At 43.2% G+C, this 26,167-nt stretch overlaps 1 protein-coding gene across 3 annotated transcripts in view; it reads left to right on the top strand.

Moving 5' to 3' along the window:
* RANBP3 (RAN binding protein 3) overlaps window positions 1-25,983 on the top strand; it is a 35,751-nt gene extending 9,768 nt beyond the window's left edge. Inside the window, exons 3-18 of one of the 3 annotated variants that reach the window (XM_086767137.1) lie at window positions 3,436-3,639; window positions 8,578-8,614; window positions 8,701-8,787; window positions 10,159-10,230; window positions 11,430-11,495; window positions 12,647-12,739; window positions 13,875-13,978; window positions 15,324-15,443; window positions 16,072-16,175; window positions 18,409-18,487; window positions 19,370-19,472; window positions 20,335-20,459; window positions 20,786-20,906; window positions 22,034-22,176; window positions 23,767-23,947; window positions 24,592-25,983. In XM_086767137.1, coding sequence (XP_086623263.1) covers window positions 3,436-3,639; window positions 8,578-8,614; window positions 8,701-8,787; window positions 10,159-10,230; window positions 11,430-11,495; window positions 12,647-12,739; window positions 13,875-13,978; window positions 15,324-15,443; window positions 16,072-16,175; window positions 18,409-18,487; window positions 19,370-19,472; window positions 20,335-20,459; window positions 20,786-20,906; window positions 22,034-22,176; window positions 23,767-23,947; window positions 24,592-24,635 — 1,683 coding nt within the window. In that variant the 3' untranslated portion in view covers window positions 24,636-25,983. The remainder of the gene's footprint in view (window positions 1-3,435; window positions 3,640-8,577; window positions 8,615-8,700; window positions 8,788-10,158; window positions 10,231-11,429; window positions 11,496-12,646; window positions 12,740-13,874; window positions 13,979-15,323; window positions 15,444-16,071; window positions 16,176-18,408; window positions 18,488-19,369; window positions 19,473-20,334; window positions 20,460-20,785; window positions 20,907-22,033; window positions 22,177-23,766; window positions 23,948-24,591) is intronic. The other 2 variants (XM_086767140.1, XM_086767138.1) reach the window with 2 other exon arrangements.
* The last annotated feature ends 184 nt before the right edge of the window (window positions 25,984-26,167 follow it).

Genomic DNA, 26,167 nt, shown 5'->3' with positions numbered 1-26,167 from the left:
AGCTTCTGGTGCTGACACGGGCTGGGAAACTGCATCAGCTTAGGAAGACTCATGGCTGTTAAGGTCTGAAAGCAACGTAAAGTCCTAACCTTGCTATGTTGAGCATAAAATATTACTGTTGCTCCATTATCTGTCCCCATAACTTACAGATGAGCTGTACTGTGCTTTTCAATAGCACTTCTTCAATTAAAGATTTCAATTGACAGATACAGCTTTTTCTACTAATTTTTGTCACTTGTTAGACTTGTATTCCTGCTCTGAATTTTGACTTCTGCTGTAAAGTCATTTCATGGCAGTTTCTGGCCATAGGTTATTTGGAGTCTTCTTATGAAGTTAACTTTTAACATGCGTTTCTGAGGTCAAAGTATTCTTGCATTTACGTATTTTTTAGTAGGTATAATAGCTCAAACAAATTTAACCGGTAGCGTTGTAAAGAAACAGTTCGTACAAAAATAAAAAGTAGTGTCCTTTGTTCCGCAAGTGTGAGCTGCAGTGCTCTTCCGCTGGTCGTTAATTCTGAGGATGCTCGGATCATCGTGACTCCCCAGTCATCAGTACTGCAAAAGGCAGTTACTTATCTCAGATTGACAAAATACTTGTGCACTTCAGAATGAGCCATTATTTATTGAGCAACCTGGTCCGGTTGGAGATGTCCCTGCTCCGTGCAGGGGGGTTGGGTTGGGTCTTCCCGTCCACATTCCCTGGTGCTGTTCTGATGGTAGCGTTCAGCATTGTCCTGGCTGTTTTTTACAGCCCTGTCCTCTGGGTTCTTGAAAGGCTGTGTGAGTAAAGTTGGTGTTGTCTCTGTCGCCTGTACAGCGGTTGGAGTCTGTGCTCTGTTCAGTCCTGCTGCAGTCATCTCTTCTGTGGTGGTCTGGCTCTCCAGACCCCTGGAGAAGCGGGAGGTCTTTCAGCTAGGAAGCCAAGCAGAGTTGGTTGTCAATTCTAGTAGCTATTGACAAGGTGATAACAATAGAGGTTTAAATATTAAAACCGTTCTGCATGTTTCCTGAAAACCTGACTGGATCCGCAAGCCCCGCAGATGACAGAGGAGGTTTGGCAGTACTCCCACCTGGAGTACTGTGTCCAGTTCTGGAGCCCCCAACACAAGAAGGACATGGACCAGTTGGAGAAGGTCCAAAGGAGGGCCAAGAAGATGATAAAAGGGCTGGAGTACCTCTCTTATGAGGACAGACTGAGAGAGCTGGGGCTGTTCAGCCTGGAGAAGAGGAGGCTCCGGGGAGACCTGAGAGCGGCTCCCAGTGCCCAAAGGGGGCTGCAGGAAAGGTGGGGAGAGGCTGTTCAGTAGGGCCCGTTGTGCTAGGACAAGGAGTAATGGTGTTAAAATAGAGGGGGGTAGATTTAGATTGGATATTAGGAAAAAATTTTTTACGCTGAGGTGTGGTGGAGCACTGGCCCAGGTTGCCCAGAGAGGCGGTGGATGCCCCATCCCTGGAAACGTTCCAGGCCAGGTTGGCCAGGGCTCTGAGCAACCTGATGTGGTTGGAGATGTCCCTGCTCCTGGCAGGGGGGTTGGAGTGGATGACCTTTGGTTTGGGTTGGAAGGGACCTTCATTCTGTGATTCTATGATTCTATGAAAAGGTGTTGGGGACAGGTTTGCATTGTGAGGTACGGGAGGAGGATTGGGGTGGCAGAGTGAGAGGGCTAGAGGGCATGTGCGATGTAAGCCATGAGAAAAATCAGATCTTCAGGACTGCTGCTTGTGTGACTGCTTTTCTGGTTAGTGTGATGCAGGTAACGTATGACTTGATTAGTGTACTTTTTTTTTTTTCCATGTCTGTCTCCCCTTGAAGGGGAAGAAAACAGCTTGAGTGATATTTGGAATGCTGTTAATTTTGAAAGTGTGGCATAGCATAAAGAAGAGCCCAGGAGTGATGGGTGTAAAACGTGGAGGACAGGTGTTCGCCGCTTGTCTTTATACATCCCGTACATAGGCTGTAAGTGCTGTGCCCGGTCCCATGTAGCCTTTTTATGATGTTCTTCTGAGCCAAAGAGGTAAGAATAGCGAAGTGCTAGACTTAATTTAATTTTTGGCAACAAACAAAACGCTTCTTTGACTCTCCCCTCCCGTATGATGGGGTTTTGAGTTGGTGCTTGGGTCTGTCAGTAACAGCTGCATGGTAAAACCAGAACATTCTGAAAATACAGAAATCCAGCATCCCCAGCTTTACCTGACATAATGTTATCCCCATTAAATATATTTTTACTGTTTTGAGCCTTAGTGATAATAATTTCTTGCAAGATTTAAAACTTTAATGTGAGTAACTTCACTGAACTGGTAGGAAGCTGCTGTGAAGTTGCAGGTATCGCTGCCTTTTAATAACTGCTTCTGTCTGAGAGCAGGGCGAGTCACAGCTGAAGAACTTTGGGCCCTTAAGATTTAAGAGCTGCTGTTTATTTTTGAGGTAGCTGTTTGCTCTGTTTGGCACGGACCTGGGCAAGGATGAGCTTTTTTAGTGTGTCTTCATTCTGCTAAAGCTTTCGGAGCGTGAGCCAAGGTTTTGTGCTTCTCAGTGACGTTTTCACCGAACCGCCCGGTGCTCCGGATGCTCCACCATAAGACACCAGCAGGCTTGGCCCACAGATCGCAGCGGGGAGAACGTCCTTGGCCTGTGTGTTATCCATGGGCTGTAATTTAGTCCCTGGTCACAATTCACAATGCAGTTGTTCAGGCTCAAAGCTGTTAACTTTTTCAGCTGTGTGCAGAGTTTAATTTCTGTTCTGAAGCAGAGACCTGCAGCACGGAATGATCTGAAATGCAAGGTCTGTGGCAGGAGTTCAGCAGATCCCAGGTCCCGTTGGTGTGCACTAGCTATCCTGTCAACCCCCTCCTTGAAACAGATATGCAAACTTTGTAATTTGCAAAAGACAATATTGTTGTTGCTTTTCAGATAATTCACCGTGGTGCGAATATGAAAGGATTGTATGTCTTTTGTGAATGTTGTAATGGATTGCTGCAGAGTGTCTTATAATCATCCCCACTCCCTCAAGCTGCTCTGAAGAAGCTGTGAAGGACAGTTATTTACAGTAACTGTTTAATTCTTATGTCTGAATGTGGAGGGAAAAGCAATGAGCTGTCCTTTGTGCCTTGAGAGGAGGAGGCGTTAGACCCCAGCAACCCCATGGCTGCCAAAAATGCTCTTTTGCTGGGGATGCTGACATTTCTAGCTAACTTTCCAAAAAGCGTATTTGCTCCAATGGATGCTTTCTGTGGGGAGGGGAAGCTGATTCAGTCAGCAGGTTCTGTTACCTGGTTTGTGTGTTTTAACTGCTGTCTCACAGCAAGCGATTCCTACTGCTATGCTGTGAGAACAGCGGAATTTAAAAACGGGTTAGCAGATCCTCTCACTAGGACGACTGCTCTCTCATGTTGCAGCCTTGCATTGAAGAGACGTTGTCTTTTTTGCTCCCAGTCCCCTGCAGAGCAAAAAGGTTTGTCGGATTCAGGCGAGGATCCCCAGGGAGAGGTTGAGTCCCCCCACCAAGGTCTGGGTCACAAAGAATCAGCTGGTGAGCGCGACTCTGAGCACCCTGCTCCCGCTGTTGCCTCAGTCAGTGCCACCCTGAGTCCCGCTTCTGATGCCCAGCTTGCTCCTATTCAACAAGAACTGGCAGGGGTAAGTGTCAACCTACCAAGTACATCTGCTGCTGAAGGGTAGTGCAGCTCGCTGTCTGGTTCTTTGATCTCTTAGTCCCCTCTAAGCCATTGTTTCAATTAGTAGAAATGAAATTTGTTTGGGACTCCCTAGCTGGTGTGATTATAGAAGACACATCAAGTATTAATTTTAAAATTTAAGGTGTAAATTGCGTGTTTACTAAGGATAAGAGCTCTTCTAAGGGAGTGAGAAAGTGAGTGTATTTGAGGGATTTGCTTTAAACAGTTAGAGGAAGATTGTTTATTCTCTCTGAGCCATAGTGCAGCAGCTTAACAAAGTGAGCAGCCAGGCGCTGTTTCCAGTGGGTATAAACAGGAGCTTGTGCCAACCTGTAACCTGCTTACTCGATTAAAAGCAGCAAGAAAGATGATAAAGCAGAATTCTGAATGTGGGTTTGAGGGGGGAAAAAAAAAAAATCAATACCTTGAGGTAGGAAAGGCTGTGCATGCTGTTAACTTGAGATTTTTTTACTGATAGTGCAGCCAAATTTTTTTTTTTGAAAGATAGATAACTAAATGTATGGGCCACTTCAGGCCAGCTCGGTGCCAAATGGGTTGACCTGACCAGGTACAAACAGCTGCAGGTTACGTACCTTTCGGTGTCCACACTGTCAGGTTGCTTGATGAGCTGCTTTGCTATTAAAGAGTTTTCTAAGGTTAAAGTTTTCAAGGGTTAGTATTTTAAAATATAGCTGGTAAATGTAATCAGACTTTTCTGTCAGTTTTTATCGTTTGAAGTGGCCAGTGTTACTAGAACTGGCCAAGAGAACTGTATTAACCAGGCTTGAAGGAAAACTGCTGCAGGAGGTCGTTGTCCTAGGCCTGCTCTTAAAGAGCAGAAGGTCTCACCCCAGGTAACCTCAGCCTGAAAGAAATTGAAGACCCGAAAATGCTGTTGAGCATGTATGCAGGAATTCTTGGATGTGCACAACAGATACCTATGCATCCTTGAACTTCACTCACTGTAATTTACAGAATAGTACAGTGCTCAGTGTAGGTGTGTAACTGGCCTTCATGTGCACTGGCAGGCGTTCTTGAAATTATTCCGGTTTCTTAGAGTGAAATTCTCTCTTACCTTGAAATGTACAGAAGGTTGATGCGTCTTTGGAGTGGTCATGCTGCTTTGCTGGAGCAGAAAGCCTCGTGTGATCTTCCCAGGACCTGAGGAAGTTTGGTGAATTAGAAGACCGGGTTCTGAAGAAGAGACGCTGCGGGTTTGTTTAGTCAGTATTGTTTGTAGCGCGCAGGCAGGTATTTTTGCGAAGGCATGAACACCCTGTGGCCAGCGATGCAGCCCCTCGCAGGGCTGGTGATGATGTCTGGCTGTCAGCTTCTCGCCCAGGCCACCCTGCAGCAGCAGGTTCCCGTGCAGCAGGACTCCCTTGTTCGAGAGGTTCTGGGGCAGCTCAGTAGTGTTTGTGTGCAGAGTGTCTGGGTTGCAGACGTGCTGTGCCATCCTCTGAAGCCCTTTCAGATCTGACTTTTTGCATCTTAAATGGATTTTTCAAATGTGAACACTGTAAGCGTACTCTTACAGATTTCACCTAATTATTGTCCTTTTTTTGCTTTACCTGACTTCTCCCTTGCCTTCTCTGGTTCTGCTCATTGTGAATAAACACATTTTGTCAAATTTGTTGAAGTTTGTGCAAATTCTTCTCTGTTAGTTTGGTGTAACAGGTGTGTCAGGAAATAATGGGTGTGAAGAGGCAGTGTTTGTACTTCAGTATGGGATGGTTAATTCCTTTCATTTGCACTTTTAAAAAGCAGTGTTAGCCTTTAAAAAGGTTAATTAGAAACAAGTCAATTGTTGGAGCCTCTATTCAGAAATAATTGTAACTTTTCTGTAGATGGATTTCTAAAAGTAAGAGGAGGAGGGAATAAGTGAAAGATGGCTTCTGTTCTTAAGTGAGCAAATTGGAGGTTGGATTTTCACGTTACTGGTGTCTCTGCAGCTTCTAATTTCAAAGAACGGGAGGGAGAGGAGTGGGGTCACCTTCCTGGGTCCTTAGAGGGTGGGGTGGTCCTGGTGTTTGTTTCTGTTGTGTAGTGTTCCTGTGCAGGATGTGTATCGCTGTGAAGCGCAGGTCGAGAGGCCTGGAAGGAGAGGCCAGAAGTGGAAAGGCTGGAGTGCTGTGTGTTATCACTGTAATCTGATGGTTTTTCCGGTCTGGCAAGGAAGCTGTCATGCATATATTCCCCCTCGTTTTGTCTCCTCCCCCCAGCTTCTCCTGAATAAGCAACACCGTAAGCAAACTCTGGCTGCAGCGATAACTTACTCTATCGTATGACTTCATCACAAAGTGAAGCTTGTGCTAGTAGAGTATCTGTGTACCCACAGCGCTGTGCCATCCGCCTCAAACTCTGCCAGGTTTGTCCAAGGGTGCTGGGAGGCCTGGAGATCTTGGCTCTGGGTTCCTCTGCAGCCGGTGAGTAGAGGCAGACGAGAGAGGAGAGAACATCGCACTTCCTCAAGCGTTTGGCTTCTCACTACAGGTTATTCCACGAGTAACTCCTGCACGCTCTCATTCATTTGAAAACAGCAAATTGACCCTGGATATCTTAAATGCTCAGCAGGAGTTTCAGTACAGAGGTAGACATCAGTGAGGTTCTGTGGCCTGTCTGTGCTTGGGGATCGACCTAAGGGATTAGGATTTTTCTTCTTCCTTGGCCTTTAAATTCCTGAGTCCATGGAAGATTTAAATATGTTGTTGCTTTTTTTTTCTGGTAGGAGTTATTTGCAAAGTCTGTCCCAAGTTCCCTGAAAGGTAATTGACAGTGTGAGCAGTGTGTGAGTGGGTAAGCACGGGATGTAGCGTACCAAATGGTCTAGATATTGTGATGCCTACGTAGGAAAAATGCACTTGAGAGTAAGGCAAGTCCTTCTTTAATTCTGTGCAGCATCTGCTTTGACTAGGATTGGCGATGTCGGTGACTGCTGTAACACTTGTCACATGGTCTCTTGCACAGCTTTAATCTCCTGAAACTCTTGCGCTAGGAAGCATGGCAGTAATTCAGAGAGAGCAGAGACTTAACTCCGCATTAGAGTTGGGTTTGGGTCCTGACGCTCCTCATACGCTAAACGCAGTGATGGTACAATGAGTTGTGCTTATGTCGGTTAGTGAAATGGCGATGATGTGATCCTTTGAAGCTTGTGCTGTGTGGGTTTGACTCTTTTAATCTGTGTTACTGGAGCATTGAGAATACAGTACATGCTAGTAACAGCTTGAAGTTTTTGAAGTTCAGGAGGAAATAACTTGTTGATATTTAAGGATTTTTGCACATAAATATCTGCAATTCCAGTCATGCAATTTTTTTTTTACCAAATTATTTCCTTTTGCTAAAAGTTGAAACAAGCTGCTGGTATATGTGACAACGCTTCCTGTGAGAAATAGTTTTTTCTGACTTCAGGTGCTGATTGCTGATACAGGTAGATGATGTGGTTTTCCATGTTATCCTCATCTTTTGGGAAACCAATGTGTGTTGGCAAGGGAGATGCCTAATAAGATAATCTCCCCATCATATGAGCACTTGACCAATTATGTAGGAAGAGCGTGGATCATCAAACACAGCGTTAATGCGACTGGACTGGGCTGATAGATACGTGTTGATGTGGAGGGGTTGTGTCCAGAAATGTCATTAGCTTTTCGTTCCCTGTGCTAAAGGTTTCATCAGTACGTGACTAGGATGCTAGTGAGACAGCTGTACTTCTCTGTTAACGTAAAACAAAACAGAAAAGCCCTGAAACTTCATTGCATAGGCAAAGGCAGTGTAAATGGGTTTTTGTTGGCATTGAGTGAAATACTGGTAATGCAGTAGATTCTAGATTCTAAATATCTGCAGTGCTGAATAGAAAGTTTGGTACTTTTTGGTATTCTTATATCCAAGGTATGTGTTTCAGATGATAGTCCTGTGCAGCCGTAGCCAGTCCTGCTGTCTGTTGCCCAGTTCCTGTGTCTGCCTGTTCTCCGTGCCCGAGTTCAGTGGGGAAGGAAGAGCTCCAGGGCTGCCGCGGGCTCTGTCGGTGAGCTGCTGTTCCTCCCCGGCTCAGCCCAGCTCTGAAGTGAGACCGTGTGAAGGGGAGGTGTCCTGGGGCAGGACCCTGGTGGGATGAAAGGGCAGTGTTGGACTAGGGAGAAGGTCCAGCGTGTGAAGAGCCTTTGTGATGCGATGAAGGTGCTAACGCTGCCCTGGTCACTTTCCGTAGAATCCGTCGTGGGATTATGTTTTTGCAGAAGCAAGGGAAATCACGTCAGCTGAGGAACCAGCAGAGGAGAGAGACCTCGAAATCCTCAGCAAAGATGTTAAACCTTTGTGCAAAGACTTTTTGAATGCTCTTATAGCTGGTCACTTGTGATGCTTCCTGTTTTGTTCCTGGTACTGTGGAAGATGCTAGGGAGAGTATGCATTGCTAATTCCTGTCAAAATACCACAGTACTGGTTTATGGAGCGTGCTTTGGAAGGCCTTCCTCCAGTGAAGGAGCGGGTGTTAGTTGGATTAATTAGGAAAAGTGCTTTGGAATGAACTTCCAGGTAATGGGTATGTTCATGGTGAGCTTGGAAATGTTGTGATATTCTTAAAAGCAAACTGTTTTCAGATTTTCAATATATAGAAAATGTAACTGTCATAATTGCTGCATAGTCTTCAAAATGTTAGTGCTTAGATATGAGTTTTCAGGTATCTTATTCGTAAATGCAATGTTTTGAATTAATTGTATTTAATAATATCAAGGTGAAACTCAGTATGCCTATGTGTAAGTCATAAAAATAATGCTTTGCTTTGAGTGTAGATAATTGACAGTAAAGAAAAAAATCTCCAAACTGATGATTAACACATTTGTATGTATCCAAAAAGACAGAAGTGTTCATTATGTGATTTTTTTTATCACTCATCTGATTTCAGAGATCAGCAGATGGATCAAGTCCAGAAGATGGAGAAGGTAAGAGATTTGATTAAGATTAAAAACCATGAGTATATGTCTCCCCAGGATTTTGGGCTTTTTCTTTAATTGCTTTTTCTCTGCAGAATCTGATCGAGAGGATGGGAGCTACTGTCCACCTGTAAAGCGTGAGAGAACTTCGTCCTTAACTCAGTTCCCTCCTTCTCAGTCAGGTAAATGTTGTTAGTGTTATATGAGAGGTGGATTGCCTTCTTATGCTTGTTTTTTTTAAGTTCTGTCAGCAGTCTTATTACTGTCTGCTGTGCTTTGGCGTAAGACCACTGTTCAATTGAAGAACTTGCCAGAAATCTTTTTGACTTGTTGTGATCAGGTTGCTTCTTAACAAATTTATCTAAAAGCTATATTTTTCTTAGTTACTCTGCTGTCAGGCAGATCTTCCAAGTCTCAGCACTTAAGTTGTTTTAGTGCATCCTTTTCTCCCATTTCTTCTAAAGTGGAGAGGATTCAGTGCATTTCAGCACCGTTCTCACCTGGCGCACACAAGAGAGAACGGGCACTGCCTGTTGGCGTGTACGGTCAAGGCTGTAACATCACGCGGAAGGCCGGGGGTAATTCTTGCAGTTCACTTGTGTGTGAAGTATCGTGTTTGATTTGTGTCCACCCGCAGGAAGAGTCTCCAAAACTGATGCCTTCTCTTTTCACAGACAATATGAAGTGCTTAGCTTTGGTCGGTAATTATTTTATTTAAGATATGTCAGTGCTGGGGGCAGGTCTGGAGATTTCACTGCTGTTTCCACCATCTTTGAAATAGAGCAGATGAGAAAAACCATAAAGGAGAAAACAGTAAAAATGTTCCTCTAACATACAGAATGTTCAAGTATGGCTAAAAGATGAAAACCTAGTGTTTTGCTTTTCATTTTAAAGAAGTAAGTGACTATGGAATTTAAAATGTAGCTGCTGATATTTTGTGGGCACAACATTCTCATTTCATGCTGCCAGTGCTGCTCGGGAAGAACCCCTTCCCCATGAGATCTGGGTTTTCTGGGGTGCAGCTTAGCGGGTGTCAAGGTGCAGTCTGCTCACTGCGTACAGGTCAGTGGAGCAGTGCTGCTGCTGTTTGCTTGCTGGTCACTCTGGGTAAAAGATGACTGCGAAAAAACGGTGAACAGCATTTTTTGTCCGTATGTTTCCTGTTAGGTTAACAGAATGTGTATAATCTGTTAGGAGCTGACGTATTTATTGGCCCTTGTGTGCCTAGGTTCCATGGAATTGCTAGCTCTTCTACTCTGTGATGCGATCACGTTGTGCAGTTCAGACCGGAAATCCTGTGTTTATCTTCCCTCCAGAATGAATGCAATTTACTCTTTCTTTGTTTCAGGAGAAGCTAAGGGGATTTTATAGACAGTGGTGTCTTTACTTCTGTGGCTGTGATACTGCTTTAATTTAGAAGAAAAAAAATCCTAAAATAAACGAACCAAATGACTAGAAAAGTAGTTCTCAGCTTTGATATGTCTGGGAATGGAGTTTATAATTAAGAACAATATACACAACTTCTCTTTATTTTTCTTTTTCCTTGACCGCAGTAACAAAGAACAACGTTTTTATGCCATCAAGCTTCTGTGAACCCTCTACAGGCAATTCTGACTCGGAACCAGGTGAGCTGCCTCATTTTTCTGCCTTTTCTCAGCAAACCACTGTTAGTCTGTCACCATCCAAAGTATTCTGAGAAGAATACTGGGAGAATGGAAGTGGTGACAGTTCTGATCTTATAGCTGTTCTCTTGGTCACTTTGTTCCTTGATTCATGCTTGCTAGAGGTAATTGTAACAACAAACACCCAAATCCTTAGATACTTTGGGAGTGGTGGTGGAAGGCTGCAGCGTGACTCTATGCGCAGCTGTTAAGCTCGAGGTAAAACTGAAGGGAAGTTTTAATTCATCTGCTTTGGATACTGGGGCTTTTGATACTGAAGATCCCATCAATCAGTCTCTGGGTGTGATGGTGTCAGCTGTGACCTGTGAACATTTACTGACAGTACCGCTTGTTTTGTTAATCGCTGTTCTGCGGTTCAGTTGTTTGTATCGCTGCATAGCACATGGTTGTCTTATGCTTGAATGACGTGAGAATAGTGAAGTACAGTAAGACAGTGAGGTGCTGAGTTGTCTTACCCTGAGCACAGCGTTACACCCTGAGAAGGAAACATTTTATACTCACAGCTTGTAAGTTCTTAGGAACTCATTTTGTAACAGCTGTGGATTTTTGAACGTGGTTTTTCAGAGATTTTGGTATTTTATCTAAAAGCCTTAACTGTAGGGAGTAAAAGCAAAGGAATTTATTTATCTTTATACTATAAAAGCGTAAGGTACAAGCTAATGGAATTACAAGATACTAGTATTAAGCAATTAAGTTAATGTATAATCATTAGCAGTTAGGTGCTTGTTAGCAGCTGTCATGTTCAGTCATACTTTTGATTGTCCTTCCTTTAGTTTGATTCTCACTTAAAACCTCTGTTAAGTACCAGTATGAAACCTCTATGAAGTCCTTCAGAGAAGAAACTCCATTTCTTTTGTGAAAATGATCTGTTTCAGGTTTCTCCTGAAAAGCAATTCTGAATTTTTCACTTGCAACAATTTGTTTCTATCTTGTGATGTATATCAGTGATGGTCACTGGAAGTTCAGACCTTTTTTTTTTAAAGAAAAAAAAAAAAAGAATTTGTTTGTAAATCTCCTTATGACTTTGGATATTTATAGAACTTGAGCGTTGTTAAAGTGGGGAAAGGATAAGGAATTTTATGACTGAATAAATGTCTAGTGTGTAACAGCTGTGTCCCTGTGACTTTGTATTTTGTTTCTAGAGGAGAAGAGCAGTGGATTCCGGCTCAAGCCACCAATACTTATCCATGGTCAGGCACCAAGTGCAGGTGAGTTCAGTGTTTTCTACAGCTGTACAAAGAAACCAGTTCAAGCGTTTTATTTATTTAGGAGCTTCCTCAAACTGCTATTGTAACTGGAAGGTGGAAATACCTGTGTACGTGCAGAAAAAATCTTGTGTTCTCCAGAGTGGTTCTGTCTGTATCCATAGTGTAATGTGTATAGACACATCCAAACCTTGCCTTGGGTCAGTTGTGCATTTCTGAAATGCATCTCCTAGCTGTCTCACTTAACATGCTTTGATTCAGTTCTTAGACCAGTCCTGTGCTCCTTGGACTTAATTCCTTTGGTAGCAAACTGGGCCAAAAGGGGTGCTCCAGGAGCGCTCTGAACAAGTTTGGGCTGTTAATGGGTGCTCGGTCTGGGACCAAGCTAGAGCAAAGTCTGAAATGTTCGCTTTCCACTTCCTCCTCTTCCTGGCTCCTAACGATAGTGTGGGTGTCAATCCTTCATCCTGCCTGGCTGGCTGTATGGTTTGGCTCTTAGAGTTTGTGTTTGCTGATGTAGACCTAGCTAGTGTGGGAAAGACATTTGTATTACAGCTCCTTGGGTGTCTGAGAAAAAACAAAACTATTTTGGTGATGGAAGTTATAATTTGTTATATATTAGAGAGACAGTTGTTGTGCTGTGTATCTTAATATAGCAAACCAAAGAGACTAGTTAAAAAAGCCAAAACATAGTTAAATGAAACAACATGTAAGATTAGTACACTACCAATGGACTTGATTGTATGAAGAACTATTTAAAAAATATTTACCCATCTGGAAGTTCCTTCATTGGAAGGAGAAAAGACGACTTGGAAAGTGTAGTTGAATAATAGGATTGCTTGTGTACTGTTCATTTCCCTTACATTTTGACTTTTATTTCTGAGTCAGTGTTATAAACCCTCCTTCTTTGCTGTCCTGCATAAGGTAGAGAATATATTTTAAAGTGTCTTTCAAGGCTAGGAAATTGTCTTCTCTGTTTGGGACTGAGTCTATTTTGAGCCTGAATGAGGGATGGGAAAGAAGAGGGTGGAAGCTTTTTAAGTGTATGGTTTTCCGTTGTATGTTCTGTTGGAAGCAGTTACAGAGAAGATTAGATGAAGCTGAATTTTTTGACTTCAAAGCTTTATCACTCTTGAAAAAACTTGTGCTTGCAGGTCTCCCTAGCCAGAAACCGAAGGAACAGCAGCGAAGCGTGCTACGTCCAGCAGTATTACAGGCGCCACAGCCAAAAGCTTTCTCACAGATGGGTAAATAATGCTTTTACTTTCTAGAATAGTGGGGAAGAGAACAAAAATACAAAACCCTGTTTAGTTCAGTGGGTTTTTTTAGTTTTTTTAATGTATCCATCTTTGTTTTTCTAGGGTTCTCCTTTCACAAAAGAAACATCTGAAGTGTTAGGTGCATCTGTGGTACATAAGTCATAACACAGCCACACTGTCACTTTTTGTGTAGGGTGACTGTCTGACATTACCAGGCCTCCAGCTTTGTTGTAGTCTGCGCTTGGTTTTTGGAATAAAAATACTTGAGGCTGTGGATTGGCAGTCTCATCTGAGAGCATTGACCATGGTGTAATAAGCCACTGCCGCTCAGTTGAACAGCAGCAGCAGATTTCGGCTAGCTGCACAGCGATGTGAAATGCTTATATCGCTAGGAGGTGCCTTGAGGCTTGCAAACCGTTTAGAGTTGGGACTTTAAGATACATGGCCAGAGTCGGAACCGAAAGTGCATGTTATGCTTGTAGTATTGCTGTGGAATTTGATATAGCTAACAGAAATAGGCATGGCTAAAAACTGGAAGTTAAAGCAAAAAAGCTGTTCAGAGTGTCCATGTCTCTCAAATTCCTGTGTTCCCGAGCCCCTTGCCTTTTACTATTTGGAAGTTCAGTTGAGCTGAAACAGAAGTAACTTCAGTTAATGCTGAATCTGGCATCGAACCAAACGTTTCTAGCGTGGTCTCTTGGCATGCCTGTTGGCACGGATTGGACTCTACAGAGGACTTAATATTGGGGCACACACTTTCAGTGGGGGTCCAGGATGTGAGCAGCTGGATCAGCCCAAGGAGGAGCCCTGCCATGAAGAGTGTTAGACTGGAGCAGGGTGGTTGCTTGAAGTTGCATCAGTTTAAGTCCCTGCAGTGTTTGTATAGATTAAATGACTCTCTGCTAACTTGGTTTTCTGCATTTGGAATATTGATTCTGCTAAGAATTCCTGAATTGTGGTCTTCATGTCTCTTGCAAAGTACTGTGGGAACTCTGTAGTTTACATTGCAATATTTCATGGACTTAAACAAGAAAACTGCATGCAGTTTGCTATAGAAAAAGGACTATTTTGGGGACAATCTAAATATCTAGAGAATTTGTCATTTTCTCGTTCCTTATTACAGTTCTCAGCAGTGGCACCAACGGGGTAAACATCTCGGCAGACTCTGCAGCCACGTCAGAATCACTAAGTAATGCAACACTGAAAAGTTCTGACTCTGAAGACAAGGTGAGTTGGAGAAGGGTTGGAAGGACACTCCAGGTGACAAACTTGTAAAATGGTATTCTCTGAACAGAGTCTGTCTAATAAAGTGAGTGCGGTTTCATCAGTGATAGCCCCCTTGTCTGTAGTATACACTTAGGGGGTAGCAGTAGATTTTATACTCTCCTAATTATCTTTACTGCTCAAGAACCGCAGCAAAGGTTTACTGAATCCGCAGTTTCAGATGTTTTTTCACACTGATTTTCCCTCACAAGATATTAAAAAATTGCTTAGTTTTGCTTCTGCTCTTGTTGATTCCTTTCAGTCCTTCTAGCTTTCTTTGCAGTCTTGTTGCAAATCTTGCTGCTGCTTGAGTGATGCAATTCCTACTGGAGCCATTGAGTTCCTGTAATGTGGGTGTCTTGGTTCAGTGGCCTGATAAGCAGAATACAGCTTTTTCATCTGATCAAGTTGTGTGAAGAAATCCCTCTTCCTCCTGCAGGTTCATCTCTTGCTCTGTGTGCAGGGAGTGCGGCAGGAGAGTGGGGAATTGTCTTTGAGGCAGGGACAAAAAGCTCTTTCCTCCGGTGGCTGTCACCAGGTCTGGCTGGTCTCCTGTCAGGCCAGAGATGAGGAGGCGTTTACTGAGTTCCGCTCTGAAAAGCCTTTGATTTGAGCTGAGCAAACTGAGCAGTTTGCACATGTTCAGTCTTCCTTCTCAGACCGCCTAGCAAAAAGTGATCCCCTCTCCACGGATGATGGCGTTACTGGTTTTGGCTTGATTTCTAACAGTTGAGTGTGGAGTGGTGTTGGGAAATGCGAGGATGGAAAGCACGCAGGCAGCTGAGGTGAATGAGTAACATGAAGTTTAGAGACAGGAGCTGATAATGGGTAAAAACCCAGAGGCAGCAAATACATTCACTTCCAGAAATGATGGAGGGAGAGTGCAGGTAATGAGGGGCTGAAACGCTTCAGCTGGAGGAAGAGGCATCCAAGTGCATTAACAGTTGTTTATTTGGTATCTTGAAAGTGATGAAATAGTTCATTCCCTGTTCTGTGCAAGGTGTGTCCAGTCCTGGCTGTATGAGGTCTCAGGTCGCCTGGCGTAATTTTGAAGCTGATGCTGCTTTGAGCACTGTTTGAACCAAACGATTGTTAGAGATCCCCTTGAGCCTTACCTGTTCTGTGATTCGTTGAGAGATGCTGTAAACAACAGAGGATTTTTTTAAAATGCAACATGTGCCTTGTAGCTCTGGAGATGGTATTGGCTTGGCATTGTAGATGACTGTGCGACTCCCCATGCCGTAATGTGTGTTTGCTGTTTAAAGAAGCTCCGTTACCTGGACTGAAGTTTTCAATGTCTCTTCTTCAGTCAGGAGAATGTCAGAAGAAAGAGCCCAACAGTACTTCGGACGATGACAGCTGCGAGAAGGCAGAACTAAATGCACAGCAAGCATTTGTGTTTGGGCAAAACTTAAGAGACAGAGTTAAGGTAAACACATTTATGTTGACTAAGAGTTGCTGTATTTAAGTGAGGACAAGAAGCAGTGGAACAGATCATTTGTTGGCGTGAGCATTACACACTGTTCGTGAAGCCACTGTATAACAGGGTTAAAACCTTCATGTACATATGCAAAATTAGAAGCTGTGAGCACAGTTTGGTTGACTGTTTAGTAAAGCTAGTCTTCCAGACACTTAAAAAAATCAATCATAAGAAGCTTTTTGAAAAATAGACGTGTCTACTGCAGTCATAGGTAACATGTAAAGCTCAGTGCAATGTAATGTTTTCTACTACCTCTTGAGTCAGAATTAAGTTGAAATGTGTTCTTAAGATGCTCCCATGCAACCAAGACTTGGCAGAAAAGGTGGGAAAAGAAAAATAGGGCAGCCTGCGTTTAAACCTGTGCATGAAGTAATTGGGTTGGATTGTTAGTGCCTCCTGTTGCAGACAGGTTTGCGCACACTTCCTAGCATAACAAAAACTGTAATACTGGGACATAGGTTTATATTGTTTTGTTGTAGAAAGAGTTTGTGAATGGAGCTTTGTCTTGGGAAAGAATGAGCTGAAAGTTCTGTGGTCAGTAGTTAAACCTGATAATACGTGCTTGTTCTTTCTGTAGCTGGGAGATGAAAGCGATGAAGCTGCCGATGTGCAGAATGCTGGCCTTCCTACGTCAGACATACCTTCTGCAACAAATTATTTCCTACAGTACATCAGTTCCAGGTGAGACTACAGGGAAATCTATAGCATGGTTTTTCTTATTCTGTGTTCAGAATTATTTGTGATTCTGCTCCGTATTGGGTGCAGGCCTTATACTGGGTCAGTGGGAACCCAGGCTGCTGAAGAACGAGTGGCAAACTTCAGATCTGGGGGAATCCTCAGTCATCTGGTCAAGAAGATGCATTTGACAGCATTTACTTGACCAGGTCCTCACCAAAGCCTCTTCAGAAAACTGACAAGTATAAGAATGAGAGAAATCTTACCATGAATGATTAGAAAGAAACAGTGATGGAATAAACTGGAGTTACCAGTAGAATCCTGCAGAGATCTGTGCTGCATTTGTGTTGTTCAGTGTTTCATACGTGATATGGATAAAGGGAAGACTAGTTTGAAAAAATAAAAGTTTTATTTGTTCATGATAATAAGCTTTTCAGAGCAATATAGAGGGCAGGATATATGCAGGAACCTAACTGTGAGAGGTCTTTGCTAGAATTTCTGATTAGGTCGTAGCATCAAAGAAGTTTGATTTAGGTGTACGTAAAGTGAGGCAGCCGGGAGAGAACTGTGCTAATTCTGTGCCTTTGCTTATGGCGAAGGGGTTGATATGGCTCTGTCAAAATGCTAGCTCTGTAGTGGCCAAAAAAAAATCAAGAAGCGTCACAGAGTAGAAACAGAAGAGAACTTCTTAGCACACAGAGCAGTGAATTCAAGTAATAACAGGAGAAGCACGGGGGGGAAAAATCCCACTGAGAGCAATGGAGTAGGCTGATGTCTCTGCTCCTGGAAGAACCTGAACTGCAGATTGTTTGAGGCCATGAAAAGCAGCAATGCGTGCTTGCCTTGTCCTGATGTGTTCTGCATTTTTAAGACCCTGTTATTCTCCACGAAGCAGGCACTGGGCAATTTTGCAGTCTTAGTCCCGTCTGACATTGAAGATGCACTGGAGAGGCAGAGCGCTCCACAGAGTGACTCTGTGTGCCAGGTCAATGCCTTTCCAGAGACACTGACCAATTTTTTTTTTTAAATCAGATTTGGCAGACAATAACTTCTAATATGTGGGCCTCAAATACTGGAGTGTTTGTCTATCAACTCATATGATGTCTACTGCCCTACTTTGATTGAGTCTTCACTTTGGGAGGATTTATTCATGGTAGGTCAATTGCCAGAAACTTAGTTTTGGGTTTGCCTTTAAAAAAAGAAAAAAGCGTCTCTAAGTAGACTTGGCTGAGGTGGGTTTTTAGCAGAGATGGCCAGACATGGCAGTCTAGTTGTGAAAGGAAAACTCCTCCCTTTGTGTGACACACTGACAGTCCTTTAAAAATTGTACATGTGCTAGGTCATTTAGAGCTCAGAACTGTGGCACGTGGTTCCCTTAGAAGGCAAAAGTGCCTTCCCCTGAGGGTTTCCTGTTCTTTGAATCTCCTTGTTGAGAAATAGCAACTCTGCATGCAGGATTTAAAGGTTTGTTTGGTTCTGCTTGAATTGTGTGCCCTCATTTTCCAAACTTAGTCTAGTGCACACAGGCTTGATTCCAGGTGCTCTGCGTTCCACACGTTCACGTAGTAACCGCGTTGGTGTCTGAGAGGTGTGCACGAAGGGAAGGCAGCTGAACAGTGACTTGTTAAGTTTTTGAGTCTCTAAAATAGTAAAACTATTGTTCTTCCTAAGTAGGATTTTAAATATTTTAATAAATATCCCACGTGGGAGGAGGATGCTTATTTTATAAGGAAGATGTGAGATTTGATTGTGAAGCTTCTTGGAGAGGCCAGTCTAATAAAAAGCATTACTTTTTTCTACTACCTTTGCTTCAGTGATGATATTGCAAGTGGTTTTGTTTCAGTTCTTTCCCTTTCTGAGAAAATTGACCTTAAAATGTGCAGTGGTACAAGTTTGTGCATGTAGAATACTGTTTTTTTAAAAAATATGTTATGTGATTAACCAGTAAGCCCTCACTTAGCATTCAGCATTGCTTAATACGTAGTTCGATCTCTAAAGGGAAGATGTTTACAGTGACAAGGTCATTTCCCATCATTCTGAGGGAATTCTCATTCTGTAAAACCAGTTTGTGCTCTCATGTTACCAGTTGAATTAATTTGTGCTTATGCGCCTGTGTCAACAAGTGCTTAATTTTTAAAGCCAGCCACAACAGCTCCCTTTCTGAGGAATTGTATCAGTAGAATATAAGCAGATATCTTCCTGACTTATAAAACCTCTTTTTCTTTTGTTTTGTTTCCAGTGCAGAGAACTCTACGAACAGTGCTGATGCATCAAGTAACAAGTTTGTTTTTGGACAGAACATGAGTGAGCGAGTCCTAGTGAGTATCCGCTGTCTGCGAAATGTTGTAACTTTGAGTAGTTTTTGTTACAGATTCTCATCCAGGAATTTTGAGAAACTGCAATGATACTTGTTGCTGGAGCATGGTTTTCTTTCCGTGGTTTCCCTGGTAGGTAACTAGTTTTGAGTGCAGCGTGGGGGTTTCATTATGAGCTGTTGTCTACAACAGCCGTGCTCTCCAGGATTTCCCTGTCAAACCCTACCGGTGTCAGGAGATTGAGCATCATCTCTGTAGTGCGTGTGGTTCTCAAGTCCAAGCACTTCATGGCACAGCTTGCTGCTTTAAACAGCTGCTTCTGTGTAAGTGTTTGAAGGTGTTCGTTCGCTGTCCTCCAGACTGAGAGAAATTCAGTTACATGACTCCCCCAGTGATGGGTTTTCAAGGCCAGCAGTAGGGCAACTGCCTCAGTCAGGAGGTATGATTCAGGAAATTCTGTTTGTTCTGTCCCAACCTAAGGTATAACTTCTGTTGCCTCGCTGTTTCCTACTGTTGTTTTTATGGCTATGTTGATGCAAAAGGGAAACACATAACGCTGTGCACTCGTCTGGCCACTGAGCAAGGAGTTCAGTCAAGTATGCTTTGCATTGAGCTGTAGCTGGAATTGCTTTGCTTTGTTGAAGATAAGTTCAAAATAAGGGCTGAAACTTGGTTTCAGTTCAGGGGAAAATAATTTGAACTGTTTTCAAGTCCTGCTCCGTTCAGTTCCTTGGCCGGGGCAGTAAGATAGCTGTTGTTGTGAAAGCATGTCACCCGAGGGGTGTTCTTTTGCCATTTAGTTTACGAATGCTAGGGCTTCTCTCAGTGATTGATCACAATTAGTGTGTGCTTGCTTCTGTTTACCTCCTACTCTTTTTGTGACAGAGTCCTCCAAAATCCAATGAAGGCAGTACAGAGAGTAATAAGGAGAACGCTGCTACGGAGTCTGGGTCTGAATCGTCTTCTCAGGAAGCCACGCCAGAGAAAGGTGAAAAACAAAACACTCTTTTTAGGAGCGGTAGTTGATCTTTGTTTAAATGGTTGCAGTTCTCAATATCCCATTGCTTTATAAAAACAGAACATTGTTTTGTTGTCTTTACTGTCTCCTGGAACCAAAGAGACAGGCTAGGGGTGGGAGGTGACATGCTGGATGCTGGAGATTCTCTTGTCCTTGTGTCTTTAATATTAAGCATGTCCAGGCCACGCTGTCTCTGTCGTGGTTGTTGTGTGGTACTGGGAGCGTCTTCAGCAAAATGAAAGTAGAGGGAATTAACAGAGCAGGTACTGGACCTACAGAGTGTAGGAGAAATGTGGCAAACTGCTTTTTAACAATTTCTGCCAGTGATGAAGTGTCAGAGTCAAATGTGTGTTACACTCACGTGCGTTACGTGAGCCAAGAACTGTTTGCTAGTTTCTAGACCTCTGTGGCTCTGAAAACCCCAGCTATGGGTTTTCTCAAGCAGGCTGCTTGCAAGCCAAAACAAAAGTGGAGCATGAATCGTGCTCTGTGTGTGTAGGCACAGCTGTACAGCTGGTAGCGGGGTCAGTACTGCTGGAGCACCCGCAGATATGTCGGTGCCCTTGTGTTCCCAAAGGCTTTGAAATACTGAAATATTTTGTCCCCGCATACAATAACTTGCCTCTTTGTCCGTTGTGTTTTCTTATACTTTTAGAACAAGTCTTAAGGCAAGCTTTAACTTCTGCTTTAAACTTCAGTCCTTTTTCTAATGTGCTGGTAATGTCTGCTTTTTGTACTTTTATTTTTCTGAATTCTGGTGTACTTAGGAGAGCTTTGTACGTCTTACCTAATCACATGGTAATCATTCTCAAACTTTCAAAATGTTGTGCAGCCAATAATATTTCAGAATCGTTGGTGGAGTCTGCGGCAGCCTATACTAAAGCAACCGCAAGGAAGTGTTTATTAGCAAAGGTGGAAGTGATTACTGGGGAGGAAGCGGAAAGTAACGTCTTGCAGGTAAGGAATGGATGCAGTGCAGGAGCTCTAAGTTGACAGGGATTCGTATGCTGTCCAGTGAATGCACACTGCCTGATTCCCCACAACCCAGCCATCCTTTCTCTCTGATCTACTTTCTGGTGTTAGAATTGGCTATTTATTGTCAGATCCTTACTTTCTTGTTTCTTCATTTCCTCTCTCTGAATAAATTTTAGTGTTTGGGCCATCCAGACAAATCTTAGGCATGCTTTCCTGAAGCAGTCACATAAAAGCTTGTGTCCTACAAAATCTGAAGTGTGTTACTGCTTCAATCAACCACCGTGCTACAGAGATATTTTCTGTTTCAGATTCAGTGCAAGCTGTTTGTATTTGATAAAAACTCTCAGTCTTGGGTGGAAAGAGGTCGAGGACTTCTGAGACTCAACGATATGGCCTCAACGGATGATGGAACGTTACAGTCTCGGCTGGGTAGGTGGAACTGGGAGAAGTGAGGTACTGGGTGACAGTCAGAGCTGTTCTCATGGGATGCTTCCATGACACAGCAGCATCCACTGTAGGTTATGTCTTAACTACAGCAACTCAGAAGCAGTTTGGACCTTTTCTCTTGCTTCAGCCTAGGACTGTTTACTCCAAAGAGTATCTTTTTATATCCTATTGTAGCAAACGTTCCAGTTACATTTTTCCCCATAAAAGCAAGCTGTAGTGGCTTGCTTCTATTCAAATAAGAATATTTGACTAGAAATTTATGGTAATGTTCTTCAGATCTGGGCTGTTTGCTTTTTGGGACGGGGTGCTTGTGGTGGGGAAGTATCTTTGAATAGTGCATGATTGCTCAGACTGGCAGGAGTGTGCATCACCCTGAGATTATCAGCGCAGATCCAGCCACTTGGATGTATAACATAAATCACGGAATGGTTTGGGTGGGAAGGGACCTGTAAAGCCCACCCAGCCCAACCCCCCTGCCAGGAGCAGGGACATCTCCAACCACATCAGGTTGCTCAGAGCCCCAGCCAACCTGGCCTGGAACGTTTCCAGGGATGGGGCTTCCACTGCCTCTCTGGGCAGACTGGGCCAGTGCTCCACCACCCTCAGTGTAAAAAAAATTCTTCCTTATATCAGGTCTGAATCTACCTCCTTCTATTTTAAACCCATCACCCCTCATCCTGTCACACCAGGCCCTGCTGAAGAGTCTCTCCCCACCTTCCCTGCAGCCCCCTTTGGGCACTGGGAGCCGCTCTCAGGTCTCCCCGGAGCCTCCTCTTCTTCAGGCTGAACAGCCCCAGCTCTCTCAGCCTGGCCTCACAGCAGAGCTGCTCCAGCCCTCTCATCATCTGCGTGGCCTCCTCTGGACCCTCTCCAACTGGTCCATATGACATACAAGACTTGGACTAAACATCTGTAGACATGACTGATAATCTTTGATAGCCTACATCCTTGAGATTAACAATTGTGTCACAATTCCTATTTTAAGGGCTTTCCCTTGATATTCTTTGTAAAGAGACACAAACATTCACACAATGGAAAAGCAGTCTTGGCTGCTTTGAGCTTCCTGTTTTGTCTGTTTTCTCCTAACTGATCTTGTATGTTGGCTTTAGTGATGAGGACTCAGGGGAGCCTCAGGTTAATCTTAAATACCAAGCTCTGGGCTCAGATGCAGATCGATAAAGCCAGCGAGAAGAGTATCCGAATCACTGCCATGGATACAGAGGACCAGGGAGTTAAAGTTTTTCTTATATCAGTGAGTACTCTTTTTTTATTTACATTGTAACCTTGCTACTAAAACTGGTGCTTGCTTAAATTGTAGTTGAGGGAACATTCTCATTCTTTGCACCCTACCTCCTTACCGCCACCCTCTCCCGAAGGACGGGGGCTTGGCAGACTCTGCGTGTCTGAAAAGCCTTATTGGTTGTCGTAGTTCAGCTTCCCTTCTGTGGAGAAGTTCCACATAAAAGGCTGCCCTGGGAAGCCAAATTGTCCAAAGCGCTGACCGTGGAGTCATGGGATCTATTCCATGCCTGCTGAGCCTGTAACTGTAGTGTAAGTTACAAATAACTTTTTGCTGTCAAGGGAAAGAGACAATTGAAAGATTTCTGTGTAATAGCGTAAGCAAAATTAGATCTACCAGTCTGAACGTGTTCTTTTGACTTACACTGATTCTGCACAAGGGGTTCTAAAGAATTAGGTGTTGTTAGGAATCAGAAATTAAGAGAAGAGCAACAAATTGTCAGCTTCCCCTGGGACATCTGGTTTGGAGGACCGAGGTCAGGACTTGCAGAGTGGAACTTAACAATACCAGATATCATTGATGCAGACAAAGCAGTGAAATTAATGGATAACTCTTTCTCATCACTTTTCTAGATTTGAAAAGTTTGAGTTAGGCTGTCGTCAGGTTATTCACTATCGATTTTAGTATTGATAAAGTGTCTTGTATGGAGTAACTTATTCTCTATGGCTCATTGCAGGGGAATTTTGCAGATACAGAGGTGGGAGATTTAAGTGACAAATGGGAAGGATGGAAACAGTTTTTTATTTAAGAATCTCTCAGATAAGTGGGATTGTTACCTTACAGCTGACTTGGGGTAATGCTAACAGTAGTTAATATGAGGACTTAATTGACATAGTAAGGAGTTTCATAGGATTCAAAGGGAGTCCCTTTTAAATAATGCCCATTAAATACTTCGTTCAATGGGCCTAAAAATTTATGCTCTTGAAAGCATGAAGTGACCATTAACCTTTGAGAGTAAAAAAAAAAAAATATATTCTTGGACAGATTGTCACAAATGATTCAATCTGAAACAGCTGACCAGTATGACAGAGTGTAAAAAAAAAAAAAAAAACCAAAAAAATCATGTGCCTGACTACATGTCCATTCAGTTTTCTCTTTATCTTATGTTGGAATTTTATGGCAGTGCATCATGAAACAATGAAGTGACTTGATTATGATTAGTATGTGAAGTGGAGTCATTAACAAAGCTGGAAATATCTGTGCAAGGCAGACTCCTTATTTAAAGATCTTTTTAGCCTAAGGTTCTGGGAGGTGTCAGGAAATCTGTGTGACTCCTGAGTGAAGAAGGTAATATAAAATCAGCTGGTACCGCTGATGTTGGCCAGAGGAAGTTGGCGCTGAGCAGAGAGGAACGTACTCTCACCATCAGAGTTTCGTGTATCTGGCATCTTGCTGCGTACACCACAGCCCGGTCTCAGCTAGTTTGAAAAACCCTGTGAGAAAACCGAAAAGGAGACTGGCTACTGGTTTACGCGAGCAGTGTTTTATTCTTTTATAATTCCTTGCACCTTTTTCTTGTTTCTGAACGTTAAAAAAATGTAGGCAAGCTCTAAAGATACAGGGCAGCTGTATGCTGCGTTACACCACCGGATCCTGGCCTTGCGGAGTAGAGTGGAACAGGAGCAAGAAGTCAAGAATGTAGCACCTGAGCCAGAGGTAACGCAATCAAATGAGGAAGACAGTGATGATGATGTCATTGCACCTTCAGGATCAGTTGGAACTGGTAAGCAAAAAAGACAGGGGAGTTTCCTGTTCCCTTACATTTTTCTGTCGTTCTTTAAGGCAGACTGTCCTCTCTTACAGCCGTACTTCTGGCCTGTTACTCCTCACAAGTCCTTGTGGAATAAGGCTCACAGCATGAACTGCCTTTTAGAATGCAATTGTTTCTCGCTACTTCTCCAGACTGATAGAAAGACCATAATGTTAAAAAAAGCACTAGTCTTCAGCCTGAGGAAGGCTTCCCTCCGTGCTCCTGACTTGGGAGTCACCTGTGCTTTGCTTTCCTATGGCTTAGGACATCCCGCCTTTGACCAAGACCAGACTTCTGTCCTGATTCACTGGGGGCGGGAGAACCAAGGTATTAATATGAACAAAAGCAGCGAGTGGACTGAAGAGGCTGGAAACTGAGCTTTTTTTTTAGGCTTTGGGATGCTACTGGGGTCCCCAAACCAGATTAGTCAAGAACATAAAATTCTGCAGTGGACAGAGCTTAATCCGGAGAAGTAAGATGTAAGGTGGGGGAGGGAGAACTCTACAGTTCTCATCTGTCATTGAAATCCTAAATCTGAGACTTCTGTAGGGTCTCTTACTGTAAGGTAAGAAACAAATGACATTTCTTATGACAAAGAACTGCTTTGTTTGTTGCAGGTCCCAATGATGAGGGTGACGGGCAGAACGTTGGCAGCACATAGCAGATGTGAGCCGATCTGCTTGCAAGGCTGCTATGAACACCATCTTGCAGGCGCCTCTGGATACCCCAGGCCAGCTATTATTTCAGGCAGTGTTGAAGGCTCCAGGACTTACGAACTGTGCATCCCTGTTCTGTTTGTTTGGTTTTTTGGTCTGGATCAGTAGATTCCACACAAAAAAAAAGCAGACTTGGAAACTACCTGAATGTGGTTTGGGACGTGAAAGCTCATCATATTGATGAGCCAAAAGAAAAAAAAAAACCAAACACTTCCCCTCATCCTTGTAATTGAAATGGCACATTACAGCTTGTCACAGCTTTTCATTGGGACCTTTTGACTGTTTCTTCAGTAGTTCATGTCTTGCAGGCCTCCGAGATAGGACTTTCCAGCACGGTTCCAGCTCGAATTCTGCTTTCGTTACCCCTACTCCCCCTTATGAGTTTCTGCCAGCTGCAAGGGAACCATGTCCTCACCAGTTCCTACGCTCGCTCACGGCCCGTTTGGGTTCATTCTTTTGGGACTGCAGATGGGGCAGATTGTGTGTTCACCTTTTAATCCCAACGTAGGTTGTGGGCACTGTTGGTCCCTGGCTAGTGGGTTTGTAAACAGAGAGAAACAAAACATTGTGGTTCACCAGAAAAGCTTTTTTAATGCGGTAATAAGAGACTATAAAGTCCACAGGACGTTTTGCTAACTTTTCTTTCTTCCCATTTCATCGTTATTATTTGGGGATTTATATTGTGGTGATACTTTTTTTATTTTAGTTTTTCAATAAGATGCTCTTGTGTGTTGAACAAGTGACACTTGTTTTGTACTGTTCTTTTCTGTTACTATTTAAGGGAGAGCTAAGCCACTATATATAATAGATGTTGCATACAATTTTTCTTAGAAAATTATATGTTTCTGTGGCTACAGTGAAGCGTAGGAGGCAGACATACAGGTTACACCCTCAGAAAAGTCGGTGAGGAAACAGCCGTTAGCCCTTGGAAGAATAAAACAGGTTCATGTAATGAGCTCTGTCAGCCATTAAAATAAATCTGTAATAAAGCAGCTCTCATTTAGTGGCTTGATTCAACAAGCCATTGAAGCACTTGCCTGACCTAACTCCATGTGAATAATCTTTCTGAAGTCAATGCAACTATTCATGCTTCAAGTTGAGTACCTTCTTAATTACCTTGCTGAATTAACGGCCTTAAATAGAAAATTAACTTCTAACCCTTCCTCTCCCTGTTCCGTTTCCTGAAGACTTGCAGCATGAAGAAGAAGGTAATACTGCCAGCTCTGAATAGTTTGGGCTGAAGGATATTGTATTTGTTCCACCAAAATAAAAGCAAGAATGCGTGTTCCTGTGTGTAATTGTGAGGTACTCCTGCTGTAACCATAACTCGCTCTTTGCTTTGGATGGTTTCTAATCACTTGGGCCTTTTGTGTGAAAGCTGAGGTTTGGTTTGTTATTGAAACATACCGTATATTCTTGTCCAGCAAAGTTCAAATTTGGTTGCTCTCACGAAGAGCAACGACCAGGTCGCTTTCCC

This window comes from Chlamydotis macqueenii, chromosome 26 (assembly GCF_036417535.1).
Source record: "Chlamydotis macqueenii isolate bChlMac1 chromosome 26, bChlMac1.mat, whole genome shotgun sequence".
In the NCBI taxonomy this organism is placed as follows: Eukaryota; Metazoa; Chordata; class Aves; order Otidiformes; family Otididae; genus Chlamydotis; species Chlamydotis macqueenii.
Note: the sequence above shows the minus strand (reverse complement) of the source record. Positions and strands in the feature narration are given on the sequence as shown.